Source organism: Euleptes europaea, chromosome 7, assembly GCF_029931775.1.
Source record: "Euleptes europaea isolate rEulEur1 chromosome 7, rEulEur1.hap1, whole genome shotgun sequence".
In the NCBI taxonomy this organism is placed as follows: domain Eukaryota; kingdom Metazoa; phylum Chordata; class Lepidosauria; order Squamata; family Sphaerodactylidae; genus Euleptes; species Euleptes europaea.
The window spans coordinates 101,255,102-101,282,684 of record NC_079318.1 but is presented as its reverse complement, the minus strand read 5'-3'; the positions used below and the strand labels follow the sequence as shown (position 1 = coordinate 101,282,684).

Below are 27,583 nucleotides of genomic sequence, written 5' to 3'. Positions count from 1 at the left end.
GGTCAGCTCTTCTTCACATCTCCCCCAGACTCAAGGTAAGGAAACAACAGACAGCTCAGCTGGACTGCAAGTGGGGGTGGGGGGAGGTCTTGGTGCCAGCAGGTGGCAGGGGGACTTCATCCGGATGCCAGGATCTTGGGGGTGGACTGGGGATTCTGCCTGCTTGCAGGAATGATGCAAACCCCAATAGATCCTGAAAGAGGGAATGAAGACCTAGAACTGAGGACAGAAGAGATTAACAAAATGCTCACGAAGCAAAAGGTCTCTTCTGCTCCCCACCCCAGTTGAGTGGTCTCTCTCTCTCCGGGCCCCTCCAGCTTCACCTGTGGCTGTTAGGATCTGTGACTGCCCTTCTGGCAATCCTTCCCCAAATCCTGCTCCACCCCTTGGGTCCCCCAGGTGGCTCCACCCTTTTGTGGGGACAGTCAGTTGCGTGAACAGAATGAATGTATGTGTGGTGTGGTGTGGGGGGACATGCAGGGCTTTCCATGGCTGGTCCTCGTCATGCCAGCATTCCAGGCGCCTGGTCCTTGCTCTGTGAGCAGCAGTCAGGCGGTTTTGCCGACAAGTGCAAGAGGCACGTATGGGTCTAGTAGCTGCCCCCCAAACTGGCTGCTGAAGGGGGATTTGCTGGCTGGAATCTGGGCCAAGCCTTTGGCCCTGGCCGTAGCTGACCCGTGTGCCAAATGCCCAAGAGGCCATACCGGGATCAGCACCATCCTTCCCAAGGGTCTCAGCCAGGCCGAGAAGGGGCTTCTCATTTCAAGCAGCGCAGGAGAGAGGGGGCATCAGGCAAAAGTCTGTTTGCTGGGGGGCTGGAGAGATTTCACTGGGGTGGCCCCCGCAGCCTGGCCAGTCCCACCCCTCACAACTTTCTCTGGATTTTAAGCACATTGCTCCAGATTGCCACCCCGACTGCTTGGCTCATCCAGCAACAAGTGGGCGTCTGGCGGCTCCTTTGAGATGGATAACTTTTTATTGCTCAAAAAGCTCCTTGCTCAGTCAGTCACTCGTCCTCGGGGGCTGGGGTCCTGAGTGGCAGGGAGTTTTCCTGGGGGGGGGGTCTTCCTAGGATGATCTCAGTGATGGTCTCTGACGTGTCTGGCCTCTGTCATGCAGGAGGGTTTTTGATGAGCCAGTGGGGTGCAGCCATGAGAGTGTCAGACTAGGACCCGGGAGGCCCAGGTTAGAATCCCCATTCTGCCAGGGAAGCTCTCCAGGTGACCTTGGGCCGGGCACTCACAGCCTAATCTACCTCACAAGGCTGTCACGAGGATAAAGTAGAATCATAGAGTCGGAAGGTACCACCAGGGTCATCTAGTCCAACCCCCTGCACAATGCAGGAAATTCACAACTACCTCCACCCACCCCCATGCCCCCAGGAGAGGAAAACTGTGTCAGCTGCTTGGATGGCCATTGCAGAGAAAAGTGAGGTGTAGATGAAGTAAAGCAGTAAATAAATAAATAAATTATAGGAGACGGGACCGTCAAGATGGGGAATAAGTGAAATCTTCATCTGCCTCTTCCAAAGCTCTGGGGGTTCTAGCTTGTGCATGAGAACCCTCTCCGTTTTTACACCCCACCCCTCGGTAACTCAGCTGGGTCTGTGCATCTTTGTGCATGCATGTATGTTAAGTGCCATCACATTGCTTCTGACATATGGCAACCCTATGAAACAATGACCTCCAAAACGTCTGGTCATTAACAGCCTTGCTCTGGTCTTGCAAACTGAGAGCCACAACTTCCTTCATAGAGTCAATCCATTTAATGTTGAGTCTGCCTCTTTTCCTGCTGCCTTCGACTTTTCCTAGCATGATTGCCTTTTCCGGTGACTCTTGTCTGCTCATAATGTGACCAAAGTATCACAGCCTCAGTTTAGTCATTTTAGCTTCTAGGGAAAGTTCAAGCTTTATTTGTTCTAGAAGCCACATATTTGTCTTTTTGGTGGTCCACGGTATCCACAAAGCTCTCCCGTGCATCTTTACACACCCACAATCATAGAACGATGGCAGCCTGTCAAGGAGATTGTTTCCACCCCTCCAATTCTGCATTTCAAAGCACTTGTGCCCAGGAATTGCTTCTGGCCATTTCCTGAAGACGTGGCTGATAGCAAAGGATCTGCAGACAGGCGTTGGACAGGAGAACCTGGCCAGGAACTGGAATGTTCCTTAGGCCCTGTTTTGGGGGCTACATCCCAAGGCCTCCCTGCTTCGGTGAGGTGTCCCACCAGAGCCTGCTGAGAGATCCGCCAGGCTCCTGTTCCTCTCCTTGCAGGGGAAATTGGAGAGCGGCAGGAACCTGGTGAATTTAACAAAACCACAGGCGTTAGCTGGTGCTCCCAGGGGTAGCATCAAATAATACTAAAAGGCATTATTAGAAAGGGGAAGCAGAAAGCAAGAACAAGATGCAGCTACCTCTGCATAAGAACATAAGATAGGCCCTGCTGGATCAGACCGAGGCCCATCAAGTCCAGCAGTCTGTTCACAGAGTGGCGAAACAGGTGCCTCCAGGAAGCCCAGAGACAAGGCGACCGCAGCAGCACCATCCTGTCTGTGCTCCGCAGCACCTAAGATAACAGGCCTGCTCCTCTGATCCTAGAGAGAATAGGCATGCACTACGACTAGTATCCATTTTTTACTAGTAGTCAAGGATAGCTCTCTCCTCCATGAACATGGAGCCTTACAAGTTGGCAGCCATCACCATGGTGGGGGGTGGGCATCATAGCAACACTAAGCCCCTGGAAGATCCAGGACAAGAGGTCCAAAGCAGGTCTTCCCAGCAGGATGCCCAAGATGGGAGGGGCAGTAGCTCAGTGGTAGAGCCTCTGCTTCACATGCAGAAGGTCCCAGGTTCAATCCCTGGCATCTCCAGTTAAAGGGACTAGGCAAGCAGGTGATGTGAAAGACCCCTGCCTGAGACCCTGGAGAGCCGCTGCCGGTCTGAGTAGACAATACTGACTTTGATGGATCAAGGGTCTGATTCAGTAGAAGGCAGCTTTGTGTGTTCGTGTGGAGGCGGTCGCAGGTACTGGCACCAAAAACTAAAGGCTGGAGGTGGTCTCCTTGATCATCTGAAAGGCCTTCGGGATACAAACAGAAACAAACTGTCACTGGGACTTGTATTCTTAAGTCCGTTTCAAGGATCCCACTCGTGGGTGCTGTAGAATGGAAGGAGAACATCAGACTAGATAAGTAAAAATACTGCCTCCAGCAGGAGGATTCTCAGCCTGATGGCTTTAAGGCTTCTACAAGTTATCTTCCCAGTGCCTGGACCTGGATGGCCCAGGCTAGGCTGATCTCATCAGATTTCAGGAGCTAAGCAGGATCAGCCCTGGTTAGTCCTTGGGTGGGAGACCGCTGAGGAAGTCCAGGGTAGCTCAGCAGAGGGAGGCAATAGCAAACCGTCTCTGCGTGTCTTTTGTCCTGACCTAGATGACCTGGGTTAGCCTGATCTTATCAGATCTCGGAAGCTAAGCAGGGTCAGCCCTGGTCAGCAACTGGATGGGAGACCACCAAGGGTTGTTATGCAGAGGCAGGCAACAGCAAACCACCTCTATATGTCTTTTGCCTTGACCTGGATGCTCCAGCTGAGCCCAGCCTCATCAGATCTTGGAAGCTAAGCAGTGTGGGCCCTGGTTAGTACTTGGAGACCACCGAGGAAGTCCAGAGCTGCTATGCAGAGGCAGGCAATGGCAAACCACCTCTGCTTGTCTCTTGCCTTGAAACCCTATGAAGGGGTTGCTATGCTTCAACTCAATGGCACTTTCCATCACTGCCAACCTTCAGAGTTACATTTCCAAAAGAAAACTTGATTTCAGATTCAGGGCATCAAATTTGCTACCGGTATTTGGCAATTCTACTGAATTTCAGGTTATCTGAAATTGCATGTCAGCCCCACAGCTGAGCAGGAAGAAGCCCCCAGGCCAGGTGGAGCCCAGCAAGTGGGTAGAGGTTACTTGGTGCTTGTTGGAGAACCTCCTTGCAGACAGACAGACAGGCGCTGTGTGGTCCTGGAAGTATGAGTAGTTAAACTGTGGAACTCCCTGCCCCAGGATGTGGTGATGGCCGCCAACATGGAAGGCTTTAAGAGGGGAATGGAGATGTTCATGGAGGAGAGGGCTATCCGTGGCTACTAGTCAAAATGGATACTAGTCATGATGCATAATTATTATCTCCAGGATCCGAGGAGCAGGCCTGTTATATTTAGTGCTGTGGAACACCAGGCAGGAGAATGCTGCTGCAGTAGTCTTGCTTGTGGGCTTCCCAGAGGCACCTGGTTGGCCACTGTGTGAACAGACTGCTGGACTTGATGGGCCTGGGTCTGATCCAGCAGGGCTTTTCTTATGTTCCGATGATGCATACCTGTTATCTCCAGGATCAGAGGAGCATGCCCCTTATATGAGGTGTTGTGGAATGCAGGCAGGATGGTGCTGCTGCAGTCGTCTTGTTTGTGGGCTTCCTAGAGGTACCTGGCTGGCCACTGTGTGAACAGACTGCTGGACTTCATGGGCCTGGGTCTGATCCAGCAGGGCCTTTCTTGTGTACTTATCCATCTTGTGGCACTTTGTCCAACTATGAGAAGTAGTTTACCTAGGCTGGAATAATAGCTAACCAATTGACGGAAGACAGAAATACCAACAACACGATAATAATAAGTTCACTGAACTGCTAACAGATGGATATTTATTTGTTTACTTCCTTGCCTAGCGCATGTTTGAGACACTTTTAGACCCACATTTATTTATTTACTTCGTTTAAATCCCACCTTTCTCCCCAGTGGGGACCCAAAGTGGTTAACCATGACCCCCTCCTCCACTTTATTTCTCAACAACCCTGTGAGGTACACTGAGCGTATATGACTGGCCCAAGATCTCCCAGCCAGCTTCTGTGGCAGAGCAGAGAATGAAACTTGGTTCTCCCGGATTCTAGTCTACTCCCTGCTGGCTCTGCTTACAACTTGATGCTTTTTATTTTCCTGTCCTGTTTTCAAACCCACCTTTTGGATCGCTTAGCATGGGGTTAAATCCAAAAAATGTCACTTAATAATTTTTATTAAGATCAAACAAAATTGTGAAAGCTTTTGAGTTCTCCAGAACTGGATGTTTAAAAACAAAAAATGGGTGGGGGAGAAAAACGAGATCTCTTGGAGGCCTTTAAGATCATGGCCTGAGGGATCCCTCAACCCCCCCGCCCCCCCCAATTGCTTGGCTTTTGTTTAACAGTCAGCCTATTGAAGAATTCTGGAGAAACCTGCGGATAGTCATGTTTTGTCTTAAGGGAAGGTCTTCTGGGATTTCTTTTGGGGTTTTTTTGCTTTGCAGTGGTGAGGCTACCTGCTTTTTAAACATGGGGTAGTTATTTTGTAGTAATTTAAGAGATCCCAAATATTTCTGCTTCCTTTGTACATTTAAAACACAGCGGGGTTCTCTGGGAATTTTAGTACAAAACTAAGTAGGTTCTGCAGGACTGAACTTAGTCCACCATGTCCCAGAGAAGCAATGACTGTAGATCAGTGGTTCCCAACCAGGGGTCCGTGGACCCCCAGGGGTCCGCGAGAACTAAATTAAGGTCCGCGAAACAAAGTTATAAACCCATAATAAATTAATGTTTTCAATTAAAAGTTCTCTATTATATATATTCAAATATTATTCTAAGTTTAATGTTTAACTAACAGTTATGATTAAAGTTTATTTTCAAATTGTTGGAATTTTTATTTTGAACCTTGGGGTCCCTGCACCGAACAAAAAAGTCCTAGTGGTCCCTGGTCAAAAAAAGGTTGGGAACCACTGCTGTAGATGGTGAAGCAGGGATTAGACTTGAGAGAACCGGGTTCAAATCCCCACCCTGACATGAAGCTTCCCAGTCATTCTTTCATCTGTTATGGAGGACATAAGTGGGGTTGGTGGTCCCCACCCTGTGTCCTGTGTCACTCACACTGGTCCCAGGTTCAGTCCCCGGCATCTCCAGTTAAAAGAACCATAGAATCATAGAGTTGGAAGGGACCACCAGGGTCATCTAGTCCAGCCCCCTGGACAATGCAGGAAATTCACAGCTACCTCCCCCCTCCACCTCTACTTATCGCCTGAAGGTTCTCACCAGTTCCTATGCACACCATGTCCAATCTGGATTACAACTGAGGTATATGTGAACAAGGGGTCCCCATCTGTCCCCGTGCTTTTTTCCTGATATGCCATGGTCCCAGGAGGCGCTATGTGGTCCCTGGCTGACACCAACACACATGGATTTTCCCAACAGGCCAAAGAGCACCCCCTCTCCCAAATCATCTCAGGCCATGGAAATGGAGGGGAGTGGGAGGTCGAAGGCCCTTCTCCACATCCCCTGAAGTTGCAATCTGAATAGGGTGCTGTCAGCATGGGAGAGGAGGGGCCATGGCTCAGTGGTAGAGCATCTGCTTGGCATGCAGAAGGTCCCTGGTTCAATCCCCAGTGGCATCTCCAGTTAAAGGGACCAGGAAAGCAGGTGATGTGAAATACGTCTGCCTGAGACCCTAGAGAGCTACTGCCAGTCTGAGTAGACAATACTGACTTTGATGGACCGAGGGTCTGATTCGGTATAAGGCAGTTTCATGTGTTCATCCTCTTTGGGGAAGGAGCTGTGGCTCACTGGTAGAGCATCTGCTTGGCCCACAGAAGGTCCTAGGTTCAATCCCCAGCATCTCCTGTTAAAGGAACCAGGCAAGTAGGTGATGTGAAAGACCTCAGCCTGAGACCCTGGAGAGCTGCTGCTGGGTTGAGTAAACAATCCTGACTTTGATGGACCAAGGGTCTGATTCAGTAGAAGGCAGCTTCAGGTGTTCATGTGAACTGAGAGAGGCATGACTGGCCATTTGAGCAAAACGCCTGCAAGATTTTCCTGTCACCATGGCCATTCTCACATGGAGCTGCCTTTTACTGAATCAGACCATCTGTCCATCAAGGCCAGTATTGTCTACTCAGATTGGTAGTAGCTCTCCAGGGTCTTGGGCAGAGGTCTTTCCACCACCTGCTACTTCATCCTTTAAACTGGACATGCCAGGGATTGAACTTAGGGCCTGCTGCATGCCAAGCAGATGCTTTGCCCTGAGCCATGGCCCCTCCCCCAGCTTTACCCGCTCTTGCTTTGGCTGCCTGCTTCCCCTCCTCCTCTTTCTGTCTGACTTCTTTTCCCAGTCCCCAATTGTCCGGTTTAGATGTTAGGGTGGCACGGTCCATTTGTTTCCATGCGGGTCACGCAGATTTCCTACGAAGTCAGAAGATGAGGGTCATTCAAAGCACAGCCGGGCTGTGGGAAAGGGAGCTCAGCTCTCTCCCTCTGTCCCCACCTGTTTCTTCAGCCCCTCTCCAGACCTGCTTTTTTCTTGGCAGGTGTCACTTCTAGCTGGGGGGGGGGGAATGTGTGGGCAGGGACAGGTTCAGGACTCCAGTCCCATTCGTTGGGGGCGGGGGGGGGCTGCATTGCACATTTTAAGCCTGATAGAGAAGAGCCAAAACCAGGGGAAAGAACCCAGTTTTCCCCCAAACAAAGTGCTAAAAGGGATTTCTCTTCCTTGGCTGAGGGAATGTTTTCGCTTCTCAGACTGCTTTGGCAGTGTGTGTGTGTGTGTAAAGTGCCGTCAAATTGCAGCCGACTTCTGGCGACCCCTTTGGGGGTTTTCACGGCAAGAGACTAACAGAGGTGGTTTGCCAGGGCCTTCCTCTGCACTGCAACCCTGGACTTCCCTGGTGGTCTCCCATCCAAATACTAACCAGGGCTGACCCTGCTTAGCTTCTGAGATCTGACGAGATCAGGCTAGCCTGGGCGATCCAGGGCTTTGGCAGTGACAGAGGGCCAAACTGCAGGCTGCTCCGTCAGCTGGCAAGAGGCTTCTGGAACTGAGCAGAGCCCCCCCCAGGAAGCCCCCCCAGCTTTTCCTCTAGTCTGCCTATGGGGGCTTCCAGAATGTCTGGGGATGGGGCCAAGCTGGGGGGGGGGGCACTTCCTTGCATTTCTTGATGCAACAAATTATTATGAAGCAAAATTCAGCACACGTGCGGCGGGGCGGGGGGGAGCTGCTCAGGCAAAACACCCAGAGGCATTTCCAGGGAAGGCAAAACATTTGCAGAGAACGGGGGGGGGGGGCATTCCTGTCCTGCTGGGTGACCATTTCCTACACGTCTAGAAAGGTGGGAACAAGGCCGGCCTGGCATCTCTTCTCAAGGGCTTGGGCCTGGGTGCAGAAAGAGGAAGCTGGCAGATGGGGGCGACCCCTCTGCTTCTTGAGAACCCCTTGTGGGGGCAAAGCAAGGCAAGGCAGCAGGGAGGCTGGGGCCCTTGGCGGTAGGGTTGCCAGCTCCGGGTTGGGAAATACCTGGAGATTTTAGGGGTGGAGCCTGAGAAGGGGGGGTTTGATGCCATGGAGTCCACCTTCCAAAGTGGCCATTTTCTCCAGGTGAGCTGAGCTCTGTCACTTGGAGGTCAGATATAATTAGGGTTGCCAGATCTGAGTTGGGAAACACCTGGAGGTTTTTGGGGCACAGCCTGAGGAGGGCAGGGTTTGGGGAGGGGATGGACTTCAATGCCATAGAGTCCCACGGCCAAAGCGGCCATTTCCCCCAGGGGAACTGATCTCTGTCGGCTGGAGATCACTTGTAATAGCAGGCAATCTCCAGCGAGTACCTGGAGGTTGGCAGCCCTAGATATCATGGCGGGAGATCTCCAGCCACCACCTGGAGGCTGGCAACCCTACTCGACAGAGGTGTGTGGGAGATGGGGGCAGCTCTCCCGCCCCCTCCAGCACAGGAGCCAGCAGCCCGTCTCCCCCACTGGAGGGCTGCCCCCTACTCTTTGGGCCCCCTCTTGCCTGGATCACCTCCCTTAGAAGACGAAGCAGCCGCTTGGGAGGGGGGCAGAGAGAGGCGGATTGGGGCAGATAGAGGCAGCGGAGGCAGCGGAGTGATTCCCCAGCGCGCATACTAACCAAGTCCTTCGCCTCAAAGCCCTTTTGTGTCCCTGGAAGCTCCATTCAGGCCTTCTCCGGGGGCACACACAATGGAGCCACTGTCTGGCCCGCTCCCCTCACAAACAGTCAAATGCTTTCACCTCGAGCCCCCCACCCTCCCGCTTGGACCGGTCCCTTTCCAAGCCTTTGGTTTCCAGAGCCTGCAGAGATGCATGGGGGGGGGGGGGCTGTCCAACCTTGCCTGCTAGCCCTCAACTCCACTTCCCCCCACCCTGGGCCTGGCAATGGCTTGTGTGGGGGGTAGAAATTGGCCACTGTCATCTCATCCAACTTCAAAAGCAAAAGAGGATCTGGCAGGAGGAGCTGCAGCATCCCTTGGGGAAAGGGAGGAGGGTGGAAGCGGCCCTGGCGGCAGATTTGGTCCTCGGCCTTCGCTCTGGATCTGGGTGCTGCAGGGAAGAGAGTGGGTGGGGGTGGCCAGAGGGGAGGCAGATGGCCCTGTGGGGGTGGGGAAGTGGGGGCTGCTGGCAGAGCCCTGGCTCAGGCCTGCCTGCTCCATCAGCCTCGGGCTTGTTTGCAAATTCCTGACATGTCACATTTCATCAGCTCAGGGAGGAGGGAGACACGGGATGTCCCTGGTGCTGTGCTCCTCCGATGCCCACAGGACTCTTACACCTGCCCAGGAAGGGGGTTGGCGGGTGGGCAGGCCCTTCTGAGTTAGGCAGCACTCTCCTTGGGGCTTTAATGGCCTTTGGGAGCCAGCATGGCATAGTGGTTAAGAGCAGTGGTTTGGAGCAGTGGACTCTGATCTGGAGAACGGGGTTTGATTCCCCACTCCTCCACATGAAGCCAGCTGGGTTACCTTGGGCCAGTCACAGCTCTTTAGAGCTCTCTCAGCCCCACCTACCTCACAGGGTGTCTGTTGTGGGGAGGAGAAGGGAAGGTGATTGTAAGCCGGTTTGATTCTTCCTTAAGTGGTAGAGAAAGTCGGCATATAAAAACCAACTCTTCTTCTTTTTCTTTTGCACTGGAGTTTCAGGTTCAATCTCCGCCATCTCCAGTTAAAGGGACTAGGCAGGTAAGTGATGTAGTCTGCCCGAGACTTGGGAGAGCCGCCGCCGGTCTGAGTAGACAATACTGATTTTGGTGGACCAAGGGGGTGGGGGGTCTGCTTCAATAGAAGGCAGCTTCATGTGTTCATTCCCTGCCGCCCCTGGCTGGCACTGGTTGGAGATCCTTGTGAGTGGCCTTGTGAATGTAGAGCTTCACCACAGGGTGGGGTTATTTCGAAGGGGGGGGCATAGTGGCAGGTACGCAGACAGCTTGGGCACAGCTTAGAGAGGCATGTGGAGCCTGCCAAATGTCCATCCTCCTTGCACCAGAATCACTCCCACTGCATCCGAAGACCCCTGCAAGCGGGGGCCATCTGTGGTGGGGCCTATGTAATGGCGGTTGTGGGTCTTGTACCACTCAGCTCCTCACGTGCCCTCCGTGCCCCGGCTCAGTCCCTTGATGCTAAACACAGGTTTTAACAAGCTGACTCTTGTTCTAAATTCCGCCGTGTTTCCCTGGAGGTAGAAACCGATTTGCAGCCTAATCTTGCAACATGTCTCAGGGTTACACTTTAACCATGTTTGCTGCAGGCTAGGAAGCTGCCTCTTGCTTGTGCGGGGGCAGCTGGCAGGTCTGCCTCTTTGGGTGAGGGAGAAGAGGCACCAGGGACCCTCCGAGGGCGGTGGCGATCTGCCTAGCTGACCTTCACAGCACCTGGCTCCAGAAAAACACACCAGCAGGTGTTGTTCCTCTTTCTTAGATGACATGTTTCCACCAAGTCCCTTGCCATGGCTACTCACAAAGAAAAGTGGGACTGCAGTTCAGAGAGAGAGAGGCATGGCTCTCCAGACCACCCACTCCCTCGATAGGGTTTCCAAGCTCCAGGTGGTGGCTGGAGACCTCCAGCTATTACAACTGATCTCCAGGTAAGGTTGCCAGGTCCCTCTTCACCACCAGCGGGAGGTTTTTGGGGCAGAGTCTGAGGAGGGCGGGGTTTGGGGAGTGGTGGGACTTCAATGCCATAGAGTCCAATTGACAAAGTGGCCATTTTCTCCAGGTGAACTGATCTCTATCGGCTGGAGATCCGTTGTAACAGCAGGAGATCTCCAGCAAGTACCCGGAGGTTGAGAAAATAATAGTACAAGGCTCACGAAATACTTGCAAGAACATGTATTAACACTTTCATTTTTGTACTTGTTAATACATGTTCTTGCAAGTATTTCGTGAGCCTTGTACTATTATTTTCTCAGCCTGACTACTTTAGTACCCGTGCATCTGTATTTCAGTACCTGGAGGTTGGCAACCCTATCTCCAGGCGACAGCAATCAGTTCCCCTGGAGAAAATGGCCGCTTTGTCAATTGGACTCTATGGCATTGAAGTCCCTCTCCTCTCCAAACCCCTCCCTCTTCAGGCTCCACCCCCAAAATCTCCAGGTATTTCCCTACCCGCAGCTAGCAACCCTACTCAATGACCAGGCTAGGGTTGTCAACCTCCAGATGATCTCCCGCTATTACAACTGATCTCCAGGCGAAAGAGATCAGTTCCCCTGGAGAAAATGGCTGCTTTGGCATTTGGACTCTATGGCACTGAAGTCCCCTCTCCAAACCCCCCCTCCTCAGGCTCCACTCCCAAAATCTCCAGGTATTTTCCAACCTGGAGCTGGCAGCCCCTAGACCAGCCCCAGGATTCTTGGGCAGGAACCCATGAGAGTGAGACCGACCACAGACAGAGTCATCCCCATGCATGGCTTGGGACTCTGGGCCTGAAGACCCGGATCATGAGAACAAAGATGCCAGTAACTGGTCGGGAAAGGTGGACGCAAGCCAAAGTAAATAAATAAATATAAGTTTGGTTTCCATACAGAACTGGGAGGGGCTGTGGCTCAGTGGTAGAGCCTCTGCTTGGCATGCAGAAGGTTCCAGGTTCAGTCCCCGTCATCTCCAGTTAGATGGATCTGTATTTATGCTGATGTGAAAGATCCTTTTCTGCCTGAGAACCTGGAAAGCTGCTGCCAGCCTGAGCAGGCAATACTGAAATTCCTGCATTGTGCAGGGGGTTGGACTAGATGACCCTGGTGGTCCCTTCCAACTCTATGATTCTATGATTCTACTGACCTTGCTGGACTGAGGGTCTGGTTCACTATCAGGCAGCGTCATGTGGTAACTGAGTTCTGCAGAACTGGGCAGGCAGAAGAACCGTGGGCTGGATCTCACAGAACTGTTCTGCTTCCCTGGAGCAAGAAGTCTAAGCAGGATGGGGGCCAGGGGATACAAATCAAATAGTGGCCATGGACAGGCTCTCTGCGTGGGGGCGGGGGGTAGTATTGGGAGAGGGAGGGGGCCTTTGAGTCTCTATCTTCTGCCTAATTAATGCAAGTCAAAGTACAGGTGGTTAATGTTTAGTGCCTGCAAGACTCCCCTCCCCCCGCCATCCTTTGGGGCCGCCTTTTCCAAGGGGGCCAGTGAGGAAAGAGATGGGCTTTGCCTGTGCAAGAGAGGAGCGACTCTTGAATCGTGCAGGTGAGGGAATCGGGGCAGGTGTGATTTCTGAGGGACCAGCGACATCTCCATTCTGCCCAGACACTAGTCTCCCACAGGCAAAGGAGCCTCATCCCTGGTCAAAAGCTCTTCCCTTTGACTTAAGAATTGAGCCTTCTACTCTACGCTCATAGTTTCTCATGGCAAATAGCTGAAAACCAGGCTTGTGGAGGCCAAGGGCTAAATCCTCAGGAATCCTCCCATTTCCAGTGCCTTTCCCCCCCAATTTCAGGCAGTGAATTTCTGAAGAAGTGAGCTGTGACTCACAAAAGCTCATAACTTATCAGAAATTTTGTTAGTCTTTAAAATGTTACTGGACTGTTACGCTTTTCTACTGAAGAAAGCCGGGCTTTCTGTTTGGAAACCAGCAGGTTCGATGTGTGATGCACAGTCTTAATACCATATGGACACGTAGCTTCTCATGTAATGACTTTTGCTTGCAGTTGCTCTGCATCATGGCTTTTGTGATTTTATGATAGCATGAATACTGGACGGTGGTGGAAAGTGTTGTGAAGTCTCAGTCGACTTATGGAGACCCCGTGGGGTTTTCAAGGCAAGAGCTAAACAGAGGTGGTTTGCCATTGCATGCCTCCACACCATGACTCTGGTATTCCTTCAAGGTCTCCCATCCAAGTACTAACCCGGGACGACCATACTTAGCTTTCGAGATCTGACAAAATCAGGCCAGCCTGGACCATCCAGGATGGGGTAAGAGACATTCAGAGGTCATCTGGCTTTGTCTGTCTCTGCATAGGGACACTGGCCTTCCTTAGTGGTCTCTCATCCACATACTAACCAGGGCTGTCCTTGCTTAGCTTCCAAGATCTGATGGGATCAAGCTAGCCTGGGCCATCCAGGTCAGGGCAAGAGATAAGCAGAGGTGGTTTGCCATTGACTACCTCTGTGTAGCAACCCTGGACTTCCTCATCAGTCTCCCATCCAAGTACTAACCAGGGTCAGCCTTTCTTAGCTTCCGAGATCTGACCAGATCAGGCTAGCCTGGGCCCTCCAGGTTGGGCATGGGGTTGGGGTTGGGGGTGGTAAAAAGCCAGATTGCTGCCTGTAACTACAGTGTGTCGGTGTGCCGTAAAGCGTAAATCGGCTCTGAGCTTGCAGCAGAGTGGTTGGGCTGGTTTTGAAAGGGTAGTAAGTTTGCATCTCCAAAACCCGACTTGCTGTTCCTTTCCAGAACAGATAAAACACTCCCGTGGGAAGGCCATGTTTCATGGGAATATGTCCTTGAAGAACCTGATCTTTTTTCATTTATCAGGAAGCTTAAGAAGGGATGTGATTGTACTTGCCTAAGTAACTCGGAAGGGTAGAAGGAGATTTGGGGACTGGGAAGGTCTTTCATCAAGCTTTGGGCCGGGCCGGGGAGAAAGAACCCGAGCCAGTGGCCAGCGGTTAAAACTGGAGGCCTTCCCATCTGGATAAAGGCAGAGATCGCCACACAGATCGAAACACAGCGGAGAGGCTGGCTGGGTGGGTGGTTGTACCACAAGTGTCCATTCAGTAACAAGCCAGCAGGGTGTACTGGTTAGAGCAGGGGTGTTGAACTCAATTGTTACAAGGGCCGGATATGACATCAATGCCACTTGGTTGGGCCGAGCCATGACTCTCCAGCCCAGATCGAGAGGGGTGGGGGCTGCAAAAGACCTCTGAAGGGTCCAGATCCGGCCTGCATGCCTTATGTTGACACCCCTGGGTTAGAATGTCAGAACAGGATCTGGGAGACCTAGGTTCAAGTCCCCACAATGCCACAGAAACTCACTGGGTGACCTGGGGTAAGTCACACACTCTCAGCCTATTCTACCTCATAGGGTTGTTGTGAGAATATAATGGAGGAGAGGAGAACAATGTAAGCTGATTGGAGTACTCATTGGGGAGAAAAGTGGGGTATATATGTCAATAAATTGAAAACATAAGTCCGGAGTGCTTGGCCCATGGCCCTCTTAGAATCATAGAATCATAGAGTTCGAAGGGTCCACCAGGGTCATTTAGTCCAACCCCCTGCACAATGCAGGAAATTCCAAACTACCTCTCCCCCGCCACACCCCCAGTGACCCATACTCCATGCCCAGAAGATGGGCATGAATGAGGTGGTATATCTGACGGGGTTTGGCTTGCCTGCACAAGCTCCTGCCACGAGGAAAGTGAGAACGTTCCAGGTGCCAGGCAGCCGTTCGTAGATTTTGGTGACCACAGACTCAGGTGACTGGCTGCCCTTCTGGAATTGGTCACCTGGACACAGCCGGGAGGGAGCCCAGCTGCTTCCTGTGGATTAGTTACCCCAGATTTAATCGCAGTCTTGGGTCTTCAAAGATGCCTTCGTTTCATGGGCATTTCAAAAACAACCACACACGGTGGACTTTGTGCCTCTCCTTCCTCCCCCCTCCCCCCTCCCAGCTCCTTGGACCAGCAGTTGGCAGGTGGAGCAGAGTTCTGCATCATTTCCTGACCGCAGCTCTGCAGGGAACCTCCCCCCAGGAGGGTACCTCTGTGTGTCGTCCCCTCCCCACCAATCTCTCCCTTCCCTCCCACCCCAGATCAAAGACGTTGGCTGTCCTGGCACTTCTGGGCTGTACTTCTGCCATATCTGTTTCCTCCGGCACCCAGAGATCCTCTCTGCGCAGGGGCTCCAGGTGAGAAAACTGATCCACAAAGCTGCCTTTGTCCAGGGCTGGGATTGCAGAGCCGGCTGGCATGCCTCCCTCCGCTCCCTCTCCTGGCATCTGGGCTCATGGGACACCGGGCGGCCCTTCCCGAGTTCGCCTTGGCCCAGGCACAGGAAGCTTTGCTTGGGCAAAGGCAGGTGGGCATCTCCTGGCACAGGTGGTACTGAGCCCCGGGAAAGGTCACCTGGCTGCACAGATCTGGTTAATCAGTGACTTCAGAGGCGGGGGGTGGGCGCACAGGTGGCCTAGGGAGGCCTGGAGCCAGTTCTGGGCTCCGTGGCCACATGCAACCGGTGGTAGAAAAAAGGCAGAGGGGCAGAGGCTGAGTAGCCCCCTACTTCATGCCTCAGCTTTACTACAAGGTACTCACCAGGCTTTCTCCCTTCTTACTTAGGGCTACCAACCTCCAGGTGGGGCCTGAAGATCTTCCAGAATTACAATTCATCTCTTACAATCATAGAATTATAAAATCATAGAAATACCTTGGTGTGCTGATCTAACCTGAAACTTACAGACCTGACATGGAATAATAGAATCATTGAGTTGGAAGGGGCCATAGAGGCCATCTAGTCCAACTCCTTGCTTAATGCAGGATCAGCCTAGAGCATCCCTGACAAGTGTTTGTCCAGCCTCTGCTTAAACTGCCAGTGAGGTCACCACCTCCCTAGGCAGAACATTCCACTGTTGAACTACTCCTTCCGTAAACAATTTGTTCCTAATATCCAGCCGGTACCTTTCCACCTGCAATTTAAACCCATGATTGCGAGTCCTATCCTCTGCTGCCAACAGGAACAGCTCCCTGCCCTCCTCTGACAGCCCTTCAAATGCTTAAAGAGAGCGATCCTGTGCCCCCTCAACCTCCTCTCCTCCAGACAAAACATTCCCAGGGCCCTCAGCCTTTCCTCGGTCTCCAGCTTCCTGATCATCCTTGTCACTCTCCTCTGCACCCGCTCCACTCTGTCCACATTAGGGGTGTACACCATTTTGGGGGGTATTTTTTGGCATTAAGTTTATTAAACCAGAAAATGCTTGAAAAATCTGGAAAACTGGATTTCCCCCCTGAAATTTTTCAGGTTCAATAAACCGAAAGCCAAAAATTACTGAAAAAAATTCAGCAAGGAAAACCCAGGCGCCCCCATCCACCTTCCCGTGCTTAACGAAGCCCCCACTAGCCTTCCCCAGTCCAAGGCTGACAGCACGGATCTAAAGGAATTCCACGCTGTCCCAATTCGTGGAGGTCCTGGGAATCAGGGCAGTGTAGAATTGCTTTAGATCTGTGCTGCTGTGGGCTTTTGCCAGCTCCGGAGAAGGCCCACGGCACAGATCTAAAGGGGAATAGCCGAACCTGAAAAACTCGAATACCTATTCTGGTTATTCGGGAAGGGGCTATCCAGTTTTGCCGGGATTCCTCTTTTGCCATATTTGGCCGCAATTAAACCTGAAAAAAGCCGAAAAGGATCCCCTACCATCTCCACAGAGATCAGTTCCCCTGCAGAAAATGGCTGCTTTGGAGGCTGGACTCTGACTTTTTACTGTGCTGATCTCCCTTCCTTCCTCAAACCTCACCCTCCCTAGAACCCACTGTCAAAATCTCCAGGAATTTCCCAACCTGGAGTTGGCAACCCTATTTCTTATCTGAGCGATGTGCAGGCTGGTAGAGAGGGAAGGCTATGGCTCAGTGGGAGAGCCTCTGCTTGGCATGCAGAAGGTCCCAGGTTCAATCCCCGGCATCTCCAGTTAAAGGGACTAGGCAAGTAGGTGATGTGAAATACCTCCTCTGCCTGAGACCCTGGAGAGCCACTGCTGGTCTGAGTAGACAATACTGACTTTGATGGACCTAGGGTCTGGTTCAGTAGAAGGCAGCTTCATGTTTATTCATGTGTTTATGTGTTTAAGGCACTCTGTGCACTCTCAGAAGCACTCTCCTCCCTTACGATACTGGCTGGTCTGGCCTCAGGGCCATGGCCTCAAGAGTACTGGCTCAGTTGCACCCCTGCTTTCTGCCTGGGGGTCCATTTCTGGCCAACCTTGTCAGCCAGATGCCTTGGCAGAGCCCAGCATGCATCCATGCGCCATTGTGCTAAAACACATGTTGTGGAGAAGCAGTTTGTTTCTGGAGTTTGCCAAATCCATGCTCCCCTCCCCCACCCCAAAGGTGCCATGCGAAAGGCCTCTAGAAAACTCTTCCTTAAAAATATTTGCTTGGAGACTTTCCCGGGCGTGAAGTTCCGTGCAACGAGATCTCCTGTGTGTTGGCTGCCAAGGCAGATGGTCAACTCAGATTTCGGACGCGCGATGGCAGAGAGGCTGGGTCCTCTGCCAGAGGTTTGGAACTGGCTGAAAGTCCCAGCATCTCTGGAGCTGCTCTGACAAGCAACTGACGGGGACGCAGAGCAAGGGCTGCTACTCCAGCGCTGCATCACCACCAGGGTTGCCAGCTCCAGGTTGGGAAATTCCTGGAAATTTGGGGGTGGATCCTAGGGAGGATGGAGTTTGGAGAGGGTAGGAACCTCAGCAGGGTATAATGCCATGGAGTCCACCTTCCAAAGTGTCCATTTTCTCCAGGTGAACTGATCTCTGTCGCCTGGAGATTTGTTGTAATCCCAGGAGATCTCCAGTCACCACCTGGAAGTTGGCAACTCTAGTCACCATATGGTGCGCTGTGGAGGTCAGTGCTGGTTCCCAGGCCCCGCCCTTCAAGGACCACTAGGGTTGCCATCTCTGGTTGGGAAATACCTGCAGGTTTTGGGGGTGGAGACTGAGGAGGGCGGGGTTTGGGGTGGGGCTTCAATGCCATAGAGTCCACCTTCCAAAGTGACCATTTTCTCCATTGGAATGGATTGCTGTTGCCTGGAGATCAGCTGGAATAGCGGGAGTTCTCCAGCCACCACCTGGAGGTTACTGATAAAAGGTATGAAATCCAAAGGAAATAATACTCAGTACACAGCCACTGATAATAACAAATATTCTACTGTAATTATAACGACATCAATGTGTACAAGTTACCAACTTTTCACATTCAATTCACCTATCTTTGGTTATAAATTCAGTTCACGGTGATCCTGGAATCAGAAAACACTGTTGGTAATAAGTGGAGCGTTCCGGAGAGATGGTTTATATATGTTTTCAAGCAAAATTAGTCCTGTTGTAATAATAGAAGGATGCACACAGAGTTGCAATCAGCTGGTTGGTGCTGGCTAATCACGTAGCTGGAATCCCGCTTGCTGGATCGGCTAGTTAGCCTGAATCTCTCATCTGCTGTATCAGGTAGCGTGGACTATGAATTACTGGTGCTGTGCAATTTAATCTGACTGCAATATTGCAGTTCATAAAATGACTCCTACAGTCAGATTTAATGTGCAGTCAGATTAAATTGCATAGTCTGAGGAAGCAAGTCAATGTGAAACAAGGATATACCGGAATCTTGTTATATCTTCATGCAATATTATCGTCTGTGATGCACAGCACCAGTAATGAACTGATCTCTATCGGCTGGAGATCAGTTGTAATAGCAGGAGATCTCCAGCTAGTACCTGGAGGTTGGCGACACTACCCTGCCCCCTTCTGGGAGGAAGGGGAGAAATCTTTGGTGGGGAGCTCTGGATGCCTGACTCGGGCTCTCTTTAGGGTTGCCAACCTCCAGGTACTAGCAGGAGCTCTCCTGCTGTTACAACTGATCTCCAGCCAGTAGAGACCAATTCACCTGGAGAAAACGGCCGCTTTGGCAATTGGACTCTGTGGCACTGAAGTCCCTCCCCTGTCCAAACCCCGCCCTCCTCAGGCTCCAAAAACCTCCCACCGGTGGCAAAGAGGGACCTGGCACCCCTAGCTCTCTTGGGGGCCTGCCAAGCCAGGCGAGTGGTTTGATGGGAAGCCTTGAAAGGGAACAGGGGCAGTTGAAGTCCTGCCATTTTCAGGCAGCAGCTTGAAGCCTTGACAAACCCTGCCAAGGTGGCCGAGGCCGACAAAGCCTCCTCTCCTCAGACTCCATGGCCAGCGGCCTTCTTTTGCAGCCGTCTTGGCTGTCCTTCACCTAGACTGAAGGGGAAATTATCCTTGCCCAAACCCGAGTGACCCTTGAGAGATACTTGGAGACGCTGAGCCAGCCAAGAGGAAACCCTAAGTGCCAAACACGGGCTTAAATCTGGGCGAGGAACAGCGTGCCCTCTTTGCCGCGGGCAGCGAGTGGCTCCTCAGGAGAGTCTCGGGGTGACGGAGAGGAATTTCATTTCCCAGCCTCGTCCTTCCCCCACCCATCCGGCTGCCTTTCAGCGGAGAGAAAGGGCCGCGCAGGGGCCGGCTGCCTCGGTGGGACCATCCCAGGGCTTTGCTTCCATGAGATGTTTCCAAACATTGGCAGGTCCAGATGAAAAGGGCCTTTCTTGTTCCTGATGGGCTTGTTTTCCTGCTTGGGGGGGGGGAGGCTGAAGGGGACGGCTGGGGAGAGGATGAGCAGAGACTGGGTTGGGAACACTGTGGGGGTTTGTCTCGGCCTTCTTTTCTTTCCCCCTTGATTTACTGAGCTCCGTGGATGGGGCGATCGAGTGGATGCTTGCCGAGGGCCAGTGACGTCTGGTGGAGCATGAAAGGTGGCGGAGACTGGCTCTGGCTTCTGCACTCCTGTCATCCCTGCCAACCAGACCAGGATGTTTTGGAATGGCTCTTCCGCCACAGTCAGCATTCGGTACCCTGAAGGCAAGAAGGGAGATCAGTGACTAGGGTTGCCAGCCTCCAGGTGGGGCCTGGAGACTGCCCAGAATGCCAACTGATCTCCAGACGAAAGAGATCAGTTCCCCTGGAGGAAACGGCTGCTTCAGAGGGTGGACTTTGAACCTATGAACACATGAAGCTGCCTTCTACTGAATCAGACCCCCCTGGGTCCATCATAGTCAGTATTGTCTACTCAGACCAGCAGCGGCTCTCCAGGGTCTCAGGCAGAAAAGGGTCTTTCCCATCACCTACCTGCCTTGTCCTTTTAACTGGAGATGCCGGGGATTGAACCTGGGACCTTCTGCATGCCAAGCAAAGGCTCCACCGTGGAGCCACGGCCCCTCTGTGGCACTAAATCCTGCTGAGGTCCCTCTGCTCCCTAAATTCTATCTTCCCCAGGCTCCAACTCCCAAATCTCCAGGTATTTCCCAACCTGGAGTTGGCAACCATAAGCAGGGAGGCTGGTGCAGAGGGGTGACTTGGAAGGCCCTAGCCCAGGTGGGAGTAGAGCTGCCAACCTCCAGGTGATGGCTGGAGAGCTCCGGCTATTACAACTGATCTCTAGGTGAAAGAGATCAGTTCACCTGGAGAAAATGGCCACTTTGGAAGGTGGACTGTATGGCATTATACCCCATTGATGCCCCTCCCCTCCCTAAACGCCGCCTTGCATCAAAACCTCCAGGTATTTCCCAACTCGGAGCTAGGTACCCTAGGTTGGAGCCCTCTCAGGATTCCGGCAGGGGCAGCCTCCGTGCAGGGCTTGCTCCCTCGGGGACCTTCCTCCCAGTCCTTCAAAGGCCTCTCCTGAGCAGCTGCTCCCTGGCTCAGCTGCTTAGGACCTGGGTGGACACAGATGCTGAAGCACTCTTTTGGGGACTCCCCCCACAGCTGTTGCAGAGTAAGCATGAGAAGAGAAACTTCCTCCCAGGGGACTAGGGTTGCCAACCTACAGGTACTAGCTGGAGATCTCCTGCTATTCCACCCCCCAAATCTCGAGGTATTTCCCAATCCAGAGCTGGCAACCCTGCCTGGGAACCATGCAGGGCTTACCTTCCAGCCTCTTTGCCAGCTAGGGTTGCCAACCTCCAGGTACTAGCTGGAGATCTCCTGCTATTACAACTGATCTCCAGCCGACAGAGATCAGTTCACCTGGAGAAAATGGCCACTTTGGCAATTGGACTCTGTGGCATTGAAGCACCTCCCCTCCCCAAACCCCGCCCTCCTCAGGCTCCGCCCCAAAAACCTCCCACCGGTGGCAAAGAGGGACCTGGCAACCCTAGGCTGAAGGAAAAATGAGGGCGAGCGATGGGGCTTTCCCCAAGGCACCGGCTGCTCCTCTCCAACCGCACTGTCTGCACAGATTCTACCCAACTCTTCTGCGCGCCAGGCTGGACAGAGCTCCGTGCCCGTGGAGACACCCCCCCCCCCCCGCCGGTTCTTTGATGATACTTTGCTGCCTTTTGTTCCACAGGGTTACAGGCTGGGAGGTTTGAGAGAGCTTTCCTGGAGCCAGGGTGGTGGCCCTAGCCGCGAGAGGGCCCGTCTAGGACTTCTGGATTCCGGTCCAGGAGCACCTTAGAAGCCAAGGCTGATAGGGAGTCGACTTTTGAGAGTCAACATTCCCTTCATCAGGTACTCCGAAAACCTTACTGTTCTGTAAGGCACTGCTGGACTTGAGTGTCGCTCTTCTGCTGTAGACCAAGCACAGCTACCCTTTGAAACAGTCTAGGACTTAGAAGCACTGCGTTCAAATCCCCACTCAGCCACACAGCTCACTGGAGCCAGTCCCTCTCTCTCTCCGGTGCACGGATGCCCCTCCCCAGGCTCCTTGGAGGAAGGAGACCCCAAGACGAGACCCTCCATGATGACCAAAGGAGAAGTTTGTCCCTCCCCTAGGGTTGCCATGCCCCTCTTCTCCACCTAGAGGCCCCTGGTTGGCCCCTGTGTGAACAGACTGCTGGACTTGATGGGCCTGGGTGTGAGCTCCAGGCAGCTGGCCTTCAAGGGTCTGTTGCTCAGAAGTTTGTTATGGCTGCTTTCTCTCTGTTTGAGTGATAACTGTAATCTACCATGGGAACCAGGCTCGGCTTGGTAACCAACTGTGCCTTTGGTTTTCTGTATCTGTTCCAACCTGTCTGTATTCCCCCCCTTGGAGTCCTCGTACCTTCCCCTGTAAGTTCCTGCTACTCACCTTATGCTTCCCAAATAAACCAGCCTCTTAGAATACCCTGTCTGGACGTTTGGTGATTGGGATTCAACAGGTGAACTCAGACCTTACACTGGGTCTGATCCAGCAGGGCCTTTCTTATGTTCTTATGAGGTTGTTAATTCATAGGGTCGCCATGAGTCGGAAGCGACTTGATGGCACTTAACACACACACACAGGCACATTCAATAAATATGTGGAAAAAGAAGGGTCACTCGGCCACTTTCGCCCTTCTGTTTGTGATGTGTATTCATTTCTGCCATTTCTGCCCGGCTTCCCCACAAAATAGCTCCAGGCGGCCTGGAAGTAATGAACGGCGGAACAGGGGAGCCAGAGCGACCCAGCCCTGGGTTGCTTAACGCTGGCAATTAGCACAGCTGATCACAGCCCACTGATTGCCTAACGGGGTCACAAGTAGGGTTGCCAGGTCCCTCTTCGCAACCGGCGGGAGATTTTTGGGGTGGAGCCTGAAGAGGGTGGGGTTTGGGGAGGGGAGGGACTTCAATGCCATAGAGTTCAATTGCCAAAGCGGCTCCAAAAATATTGTGTGTTCGAGCTGGAACACTATGCTATAATTAGCCAACCTTCAATAAGCAAAATTTTTTTGCTTCAATACTAGTAAAGATATTAATAACATGGGTGAATAAAAAAGGAGAAAGGAGTTTGTGTACATTAATATTTAATTGCAATCATGACTTACATAAGAAACTGTTATTGTAAGCACAGGCTTAATATACATACAATTATAAACAGAAATAAATGACAACAATCATGGATAATCAAAGTAATAAATTTTCCAACTTGTCTCATCAGTCGGTGGGGACAAAACAACATAAACAAGGCAATGAAATTTCCCATCTTGTCACATCAGTCAGTGGGAATTAGGTCCCAATACAATAAATGCAACAGAAATTAGTACAGCAGACCCAATATGAAATAAATTGCTTGCAGGAGCAAGTGAATGTCTGAAGAACAATTGGGGTCCAAAAAGTCAAAGGAACAAAAAGGACGTGTAACCGGTCAGCACACGTTTCAGTGGCTTCATCAGCTCAATGTGTGGTAATTATTCTGGGGTATCGGCTCATTGTTCAGACTGAATGCTGTTGGCCGGTTTCAATTTTTCCAATGAAAGAGCAGAGACTCACGTGGAGAAAAAGGTTTTTAGGGCGAATTGCCTCTCTCTGGTAGAGTCAGCAAGGCGGATTGCCTCTTTCCAGTATTGTCTAGTTTCTACTGATTACGGCATAGGTTACTATTTATATTTAGCTGCCTGGCAGTTGGCAACCCTAGTCACAAGCATGTTTAAAAGAGGCTGCAAAGAAAAAGAGGCTGCGACAGGGCTGGGCTTGGGGGTGGGATCATAAAGCAGAGTCTGCCACTTTTCGGAATCCACTCAATAAAAGTTGAGATTCAGGGCAGGAGCTTGTGGGGCGAAAGGGGGTGCTCTGTGCTTAACCGTGGGAATGACCCCACCTCATTAGTGCAACTTTGCCCCAGCTGAATGGGGCAGCCAAGGGGGATCGGGGTGCTTTAAACACACGTGCTCTGCCCTTTTTGGCTTGCTGGGGGCTCGCTGGTCTCCCGAGCACCTGTGTTATAATGCGCGTTAGGAGGCAGTGGCTCCTTCCTCACACGAAGACCTCTGGCACCATCTGCTGGAGCGCGAGAGAGAAACAGGCTGCTGCCCGTCTGCCATTTACTTGGCATGTTTTGAGAGGGAGAGCCACCCAGGCCCACCCCCCGCCGACAAAAATTCCACCTGCCTCCCCCACACAACTAGCGTGGTGTAGTGGTTAAGAGCAGGGGACTCTAATCTGGGAGAACCAGGTTCAATTCCCCACTCCTCCACATGAGCAGCGGACACTAATCTGGTGAACTTGATTTGTTTCCCCATTCCTCCACATGGAGCCAGCTGGGTGACCTTGGGCGAGTCACAGCTCTCTTAGAGCTCTCTCAGCCTCACCGACCTCACAACGGGCCTGTTGTGGGGAGAGGAAGGGGATTGTAATCAGGTTTTAGACTACTTAAAAGGTAGAGAAAATTGGCATATAAAATCCAACAAATATCATACATAACAAAACAAATCGCTTGGCTTTCTGTTACTGCAATCAGGATAATAATTGCAATAGGATACAGTGTGAACCCCACCGCCACAAACAATCCAGGAGCCAGCGGAATCAGGAAGGCTCTATAGCCAGAACACTGAAGCGCACCAGGAGGCACCACTGAGCCTGGGAAGAAGCCCCACTGAATAAAGGGAGACGTTGGCCTCTCAAACAGGGACTGGCAGGGAGGCAGAAAAAAATTCCCACGCTCCATTTTCTTCATTTCATGCAGTAGTTTACAAACCTCTATTCCCTATATCAAGTATTCAGCTTGCACCATCTGTGCCACTTATTATTTATTTATATAGCCATGTGTCTAATTTTGTAAGTTTATATTTACATACACATGTATAAGTCTACCAATATAGGACACACTTCTTACATCTGATGAAGCAGGTGCCAGTTGAAGCTTAATGCCTACAGTAGCAAAATGAGGTGCATGCGTAGAAGGTGAGAGAAGAGAGGAATGGAGGTATACCAAGTTGTTTGAGGGGCTTGGAAACATCTCATGTTTTCCTTAACCTTTTTTTTTTGTACTTTGCATCCATGAAGAGCTTTCTTTAAAAAAAAATCATTGCTAAAAAAGGGCAGCAAATTAAGTCAGAGCATCTGTTTGTTTGTTCTGTTCTCATCTGCACCCCTAGTGGCTGCAAGTGCAGAACTGCACTAAAAGTGAAATAAATTGAAATGCACTCGCTGAAATGCAGGATGAGTCCAGCAGCTTCCCTGCGCCCTCAAGCTGACTACAGCCCAGGGAATTTTGTACACACACCCCTCCAGACCTCCTCTCTTGGCAGCCCTGCTGCACTGAACAAAAATCAGGGACACCTTTAAGATTTAATTATTAAGGTTAGTCCTTGAGACACAAAGACAGCAACATGTGATGATTTAAAAGGGTCAGTCTGATATTCTCTTTCTTCATCCAGTCCATCACAGGGGGAAATCAGACACTGCCTCAGAAGGTCTCGCCAGCATTGGTCCTGGTCCCTTGGTCTCCTGGTGACATCTGGCAGGTGCAGCTGTGTGACAGAACACCATTTGGGGAGGGGCCATGGCTCAGTGGTAGAGCATCTGCTTGGCATGCAGAAAGTCCTAGGTTCAATCCCCGGCATCTCCAGTTAAAGGGACCAGGCAAGTAGGTGATGTGAAAGACCCCAGCCTGAGACCCTGGAGAGCTGCTGCTGTCTGAGTAGTAGACACTACTGACTTTGATGGACCGAGGGTCTGACTCAGTATAAGGCAGCTTCATGTGTGGGGAAGAGGTTATGGCTCAGTGATAGAGCATCTGCTTGGCATGCAGATGGTTCCAGGTTCAACCCCCGGCCTCTCCAGTTAAAGGGACTAGGCAAGTAAGTGATGTGAAAGACCTCTCAGCCTGAGACCCTGGAGAGCTGCTGCCAGTCAGAGCAGACAATACTGACTTTGATGGACCAAGAGTCTGATTCAGTATAAGGCAGCTTCATGTGTACATGTGTTCATTGGCTGGATCCTGCAAATCTGTGACCAGGGATCCAGCCCATTATGTCCTGTGCTGTCCTGCCTCATCCCATTTCATTGGCTACCCTGTGTGAGAGGTGGGGAAGACCTGTGGACAGGTGGCAACAACACATACCTAGTTTAGCCCCACAAGGCAATTTTTACACTGGGGCCATTTTTGCATGGTCAATTTTGATGCTCGCTCAAAGCTCTTTTTTAAAATGCAACTTAAAAAATGCCTTTTCATGGTCCCAACACAAAAGGAGAAGTTCCATTCCCCCCACTCGCCTGCTCCTTTGTTCCTGTTTGTATAGCCATTAGCATGTGCATAGCTAATGCACCTCTGTTGTTTTGCATTGTTCCTTGAGGGAGATTCTTTGGGGCAAACACCAAAGGTCACGTTAAATGGGCTCTTTTGTAATACGAAGCAGGTATGTGCTGGCTTCGCAGTCACTTCTGGAATTATGGTTCAGCATGCAAATTTTAAAAAAATATGCGGGGCACTTCAGCCTGGAACGTGCTGCTAATTGCCATGCAAAAATGGCCAGAGAGTAAGGGAAATCACACTGGTAAAGTATCCATGCCTAGTTCTGCTTCAGGCCTGCCTGCATGACACACCCCAACACCTTTTGGTGGACGACTGTTCTAATCCCAAACTTCTGATTTGGCACCAACACAGCTACTCCTCTGCGGCTCCCTTTAACCCTTTCCTCTTTTCCTTTGTTCTCTCCCCCGCCCTCCCGCAGATGACTTCGGCTACAAAAGTTTACTACAGCCAGACGACGCAGACTGACAGCCGCCCCCTGATTGGTGCTGCCCTGCGCAAGAGGCGGGTGATGACGAAGGACGGGCGGAGCAATGTGAAGATGGAGCACATCGCTGACAAGCGGTTCCTCTACCTGAAGGACCTGTGGACCACCTTCATCGACATGCAGTGGCGCTACAAGCTGATCCTCTTCTCGGCTTCCTTTGCAGGGACCTGGTTCATCTTTGGCGTCATCTGGTACCTTGTGGCTGTGCTGCACGGAGACCTGTTGGAGTTCGATCCTCCCGCCAACCATACCCCGTGCGTCATGCAGGTCCACACGCTCACTGGGGCCTTCCTTTTCTCCCTGGAGTCCCAGACCACCATCGGCTACGGCTTCCGCTACATCAGCGAGGAGTGCCCGCTGGCCATCGTCTTGCTCATTAGCCAACTGGTCCTCACCACCATCATGGAGATCTTCATCACGGGCACTTTCTTGGCCAAGATTGCCCGGCCTAAGAAGAGGGCGGAAACCATCAAGTTTAGCCAGAATGCGGTGGTGGCTCAGCACAATGGCAAGACGTGTCTAATGATCCGGGTGGCCAACATGCGCAAAAGTCTGCTCATCGGCTGCCAGGTGACCGGCAAGCTCCTCCAGACCCACCTCACCAAAGAAGGGGAGAATGTCCAACTCAACCAGGTCAACGTGCACTTCCAGGTGGACACCTCCTCTGACAGCCCCTTCCTCATCCTGCCCCTCACCTTTTACCACATAGTGGACGAAAACAGCCCCTTCCGGGACATGGCCCTGCGCACGGGCGAAGGAGACTTTGAACTGGTGGTCATTCTCAGCGGCACCGTGGAGTCGACTAGCGCCACCTGCCAGGTGCGCACCTCCTACCTCCCTGAGGAGATCCTCTGGGGCTACGAATTCACCCCCGTCATTTCTCTCTCGGCCAGTGGGAAGTACGTCGCCGATTTCAGTCTCTTTGAGCAGGTGGTCAAAGTTGCACCCCCTTGCTGCCTCTATGAGACCGTACGATATGGAGACCCCGAAAAACTGAAGCTGGAGGAATCCTTTCGGGAGAAGGCCGAGAGGGGAAGCAGCCCGCTAAGTGTTCGGATCAGCAACGTTTGA

The 27,583-nt window shown here is 51.9% G+C and overlaps 1 protein-coding gene and 1 non-coding gene across 2 annotated transcripts; both read left to right on the top strand.

Annotated features, from left to right (window-relative positions):
- On the top strand, window positions 1–27,583 carry KCNJ10 (potassium inwardly rectifying channel subfamily J member 10). Its single transcript, XM_056852875.1, has 2 exons — window positions 1–35; window positions 26,447–27,583. The coding sequence occupies exon 2, from the start codon at window positions 26,447–26,449 to the stop codon at window positions 27,581–27,583; it is 1,137 nt and encodes a 378-aa protein (XP_056708853.1). The 5' UTR covers window positions 1–35.
- On the top strand, window positions 2,802–2,870 carry TRNAV-CAC (transfer RNA valine (anticodon CAC)). The gene has a single exon. It is a non-coding gene; the product is annotated as a tRNA-Val (tRNA).

Bases quoted from the DNA above. Each gene is read 5' to 3' on its own strand.
- KCNJ10 (XM_056852875.1), top strand. From the start codon at position 26,447: ATGACTTCGGCTACAAAAGTTTACTACAGCCAGACGACGCAGACTGAC.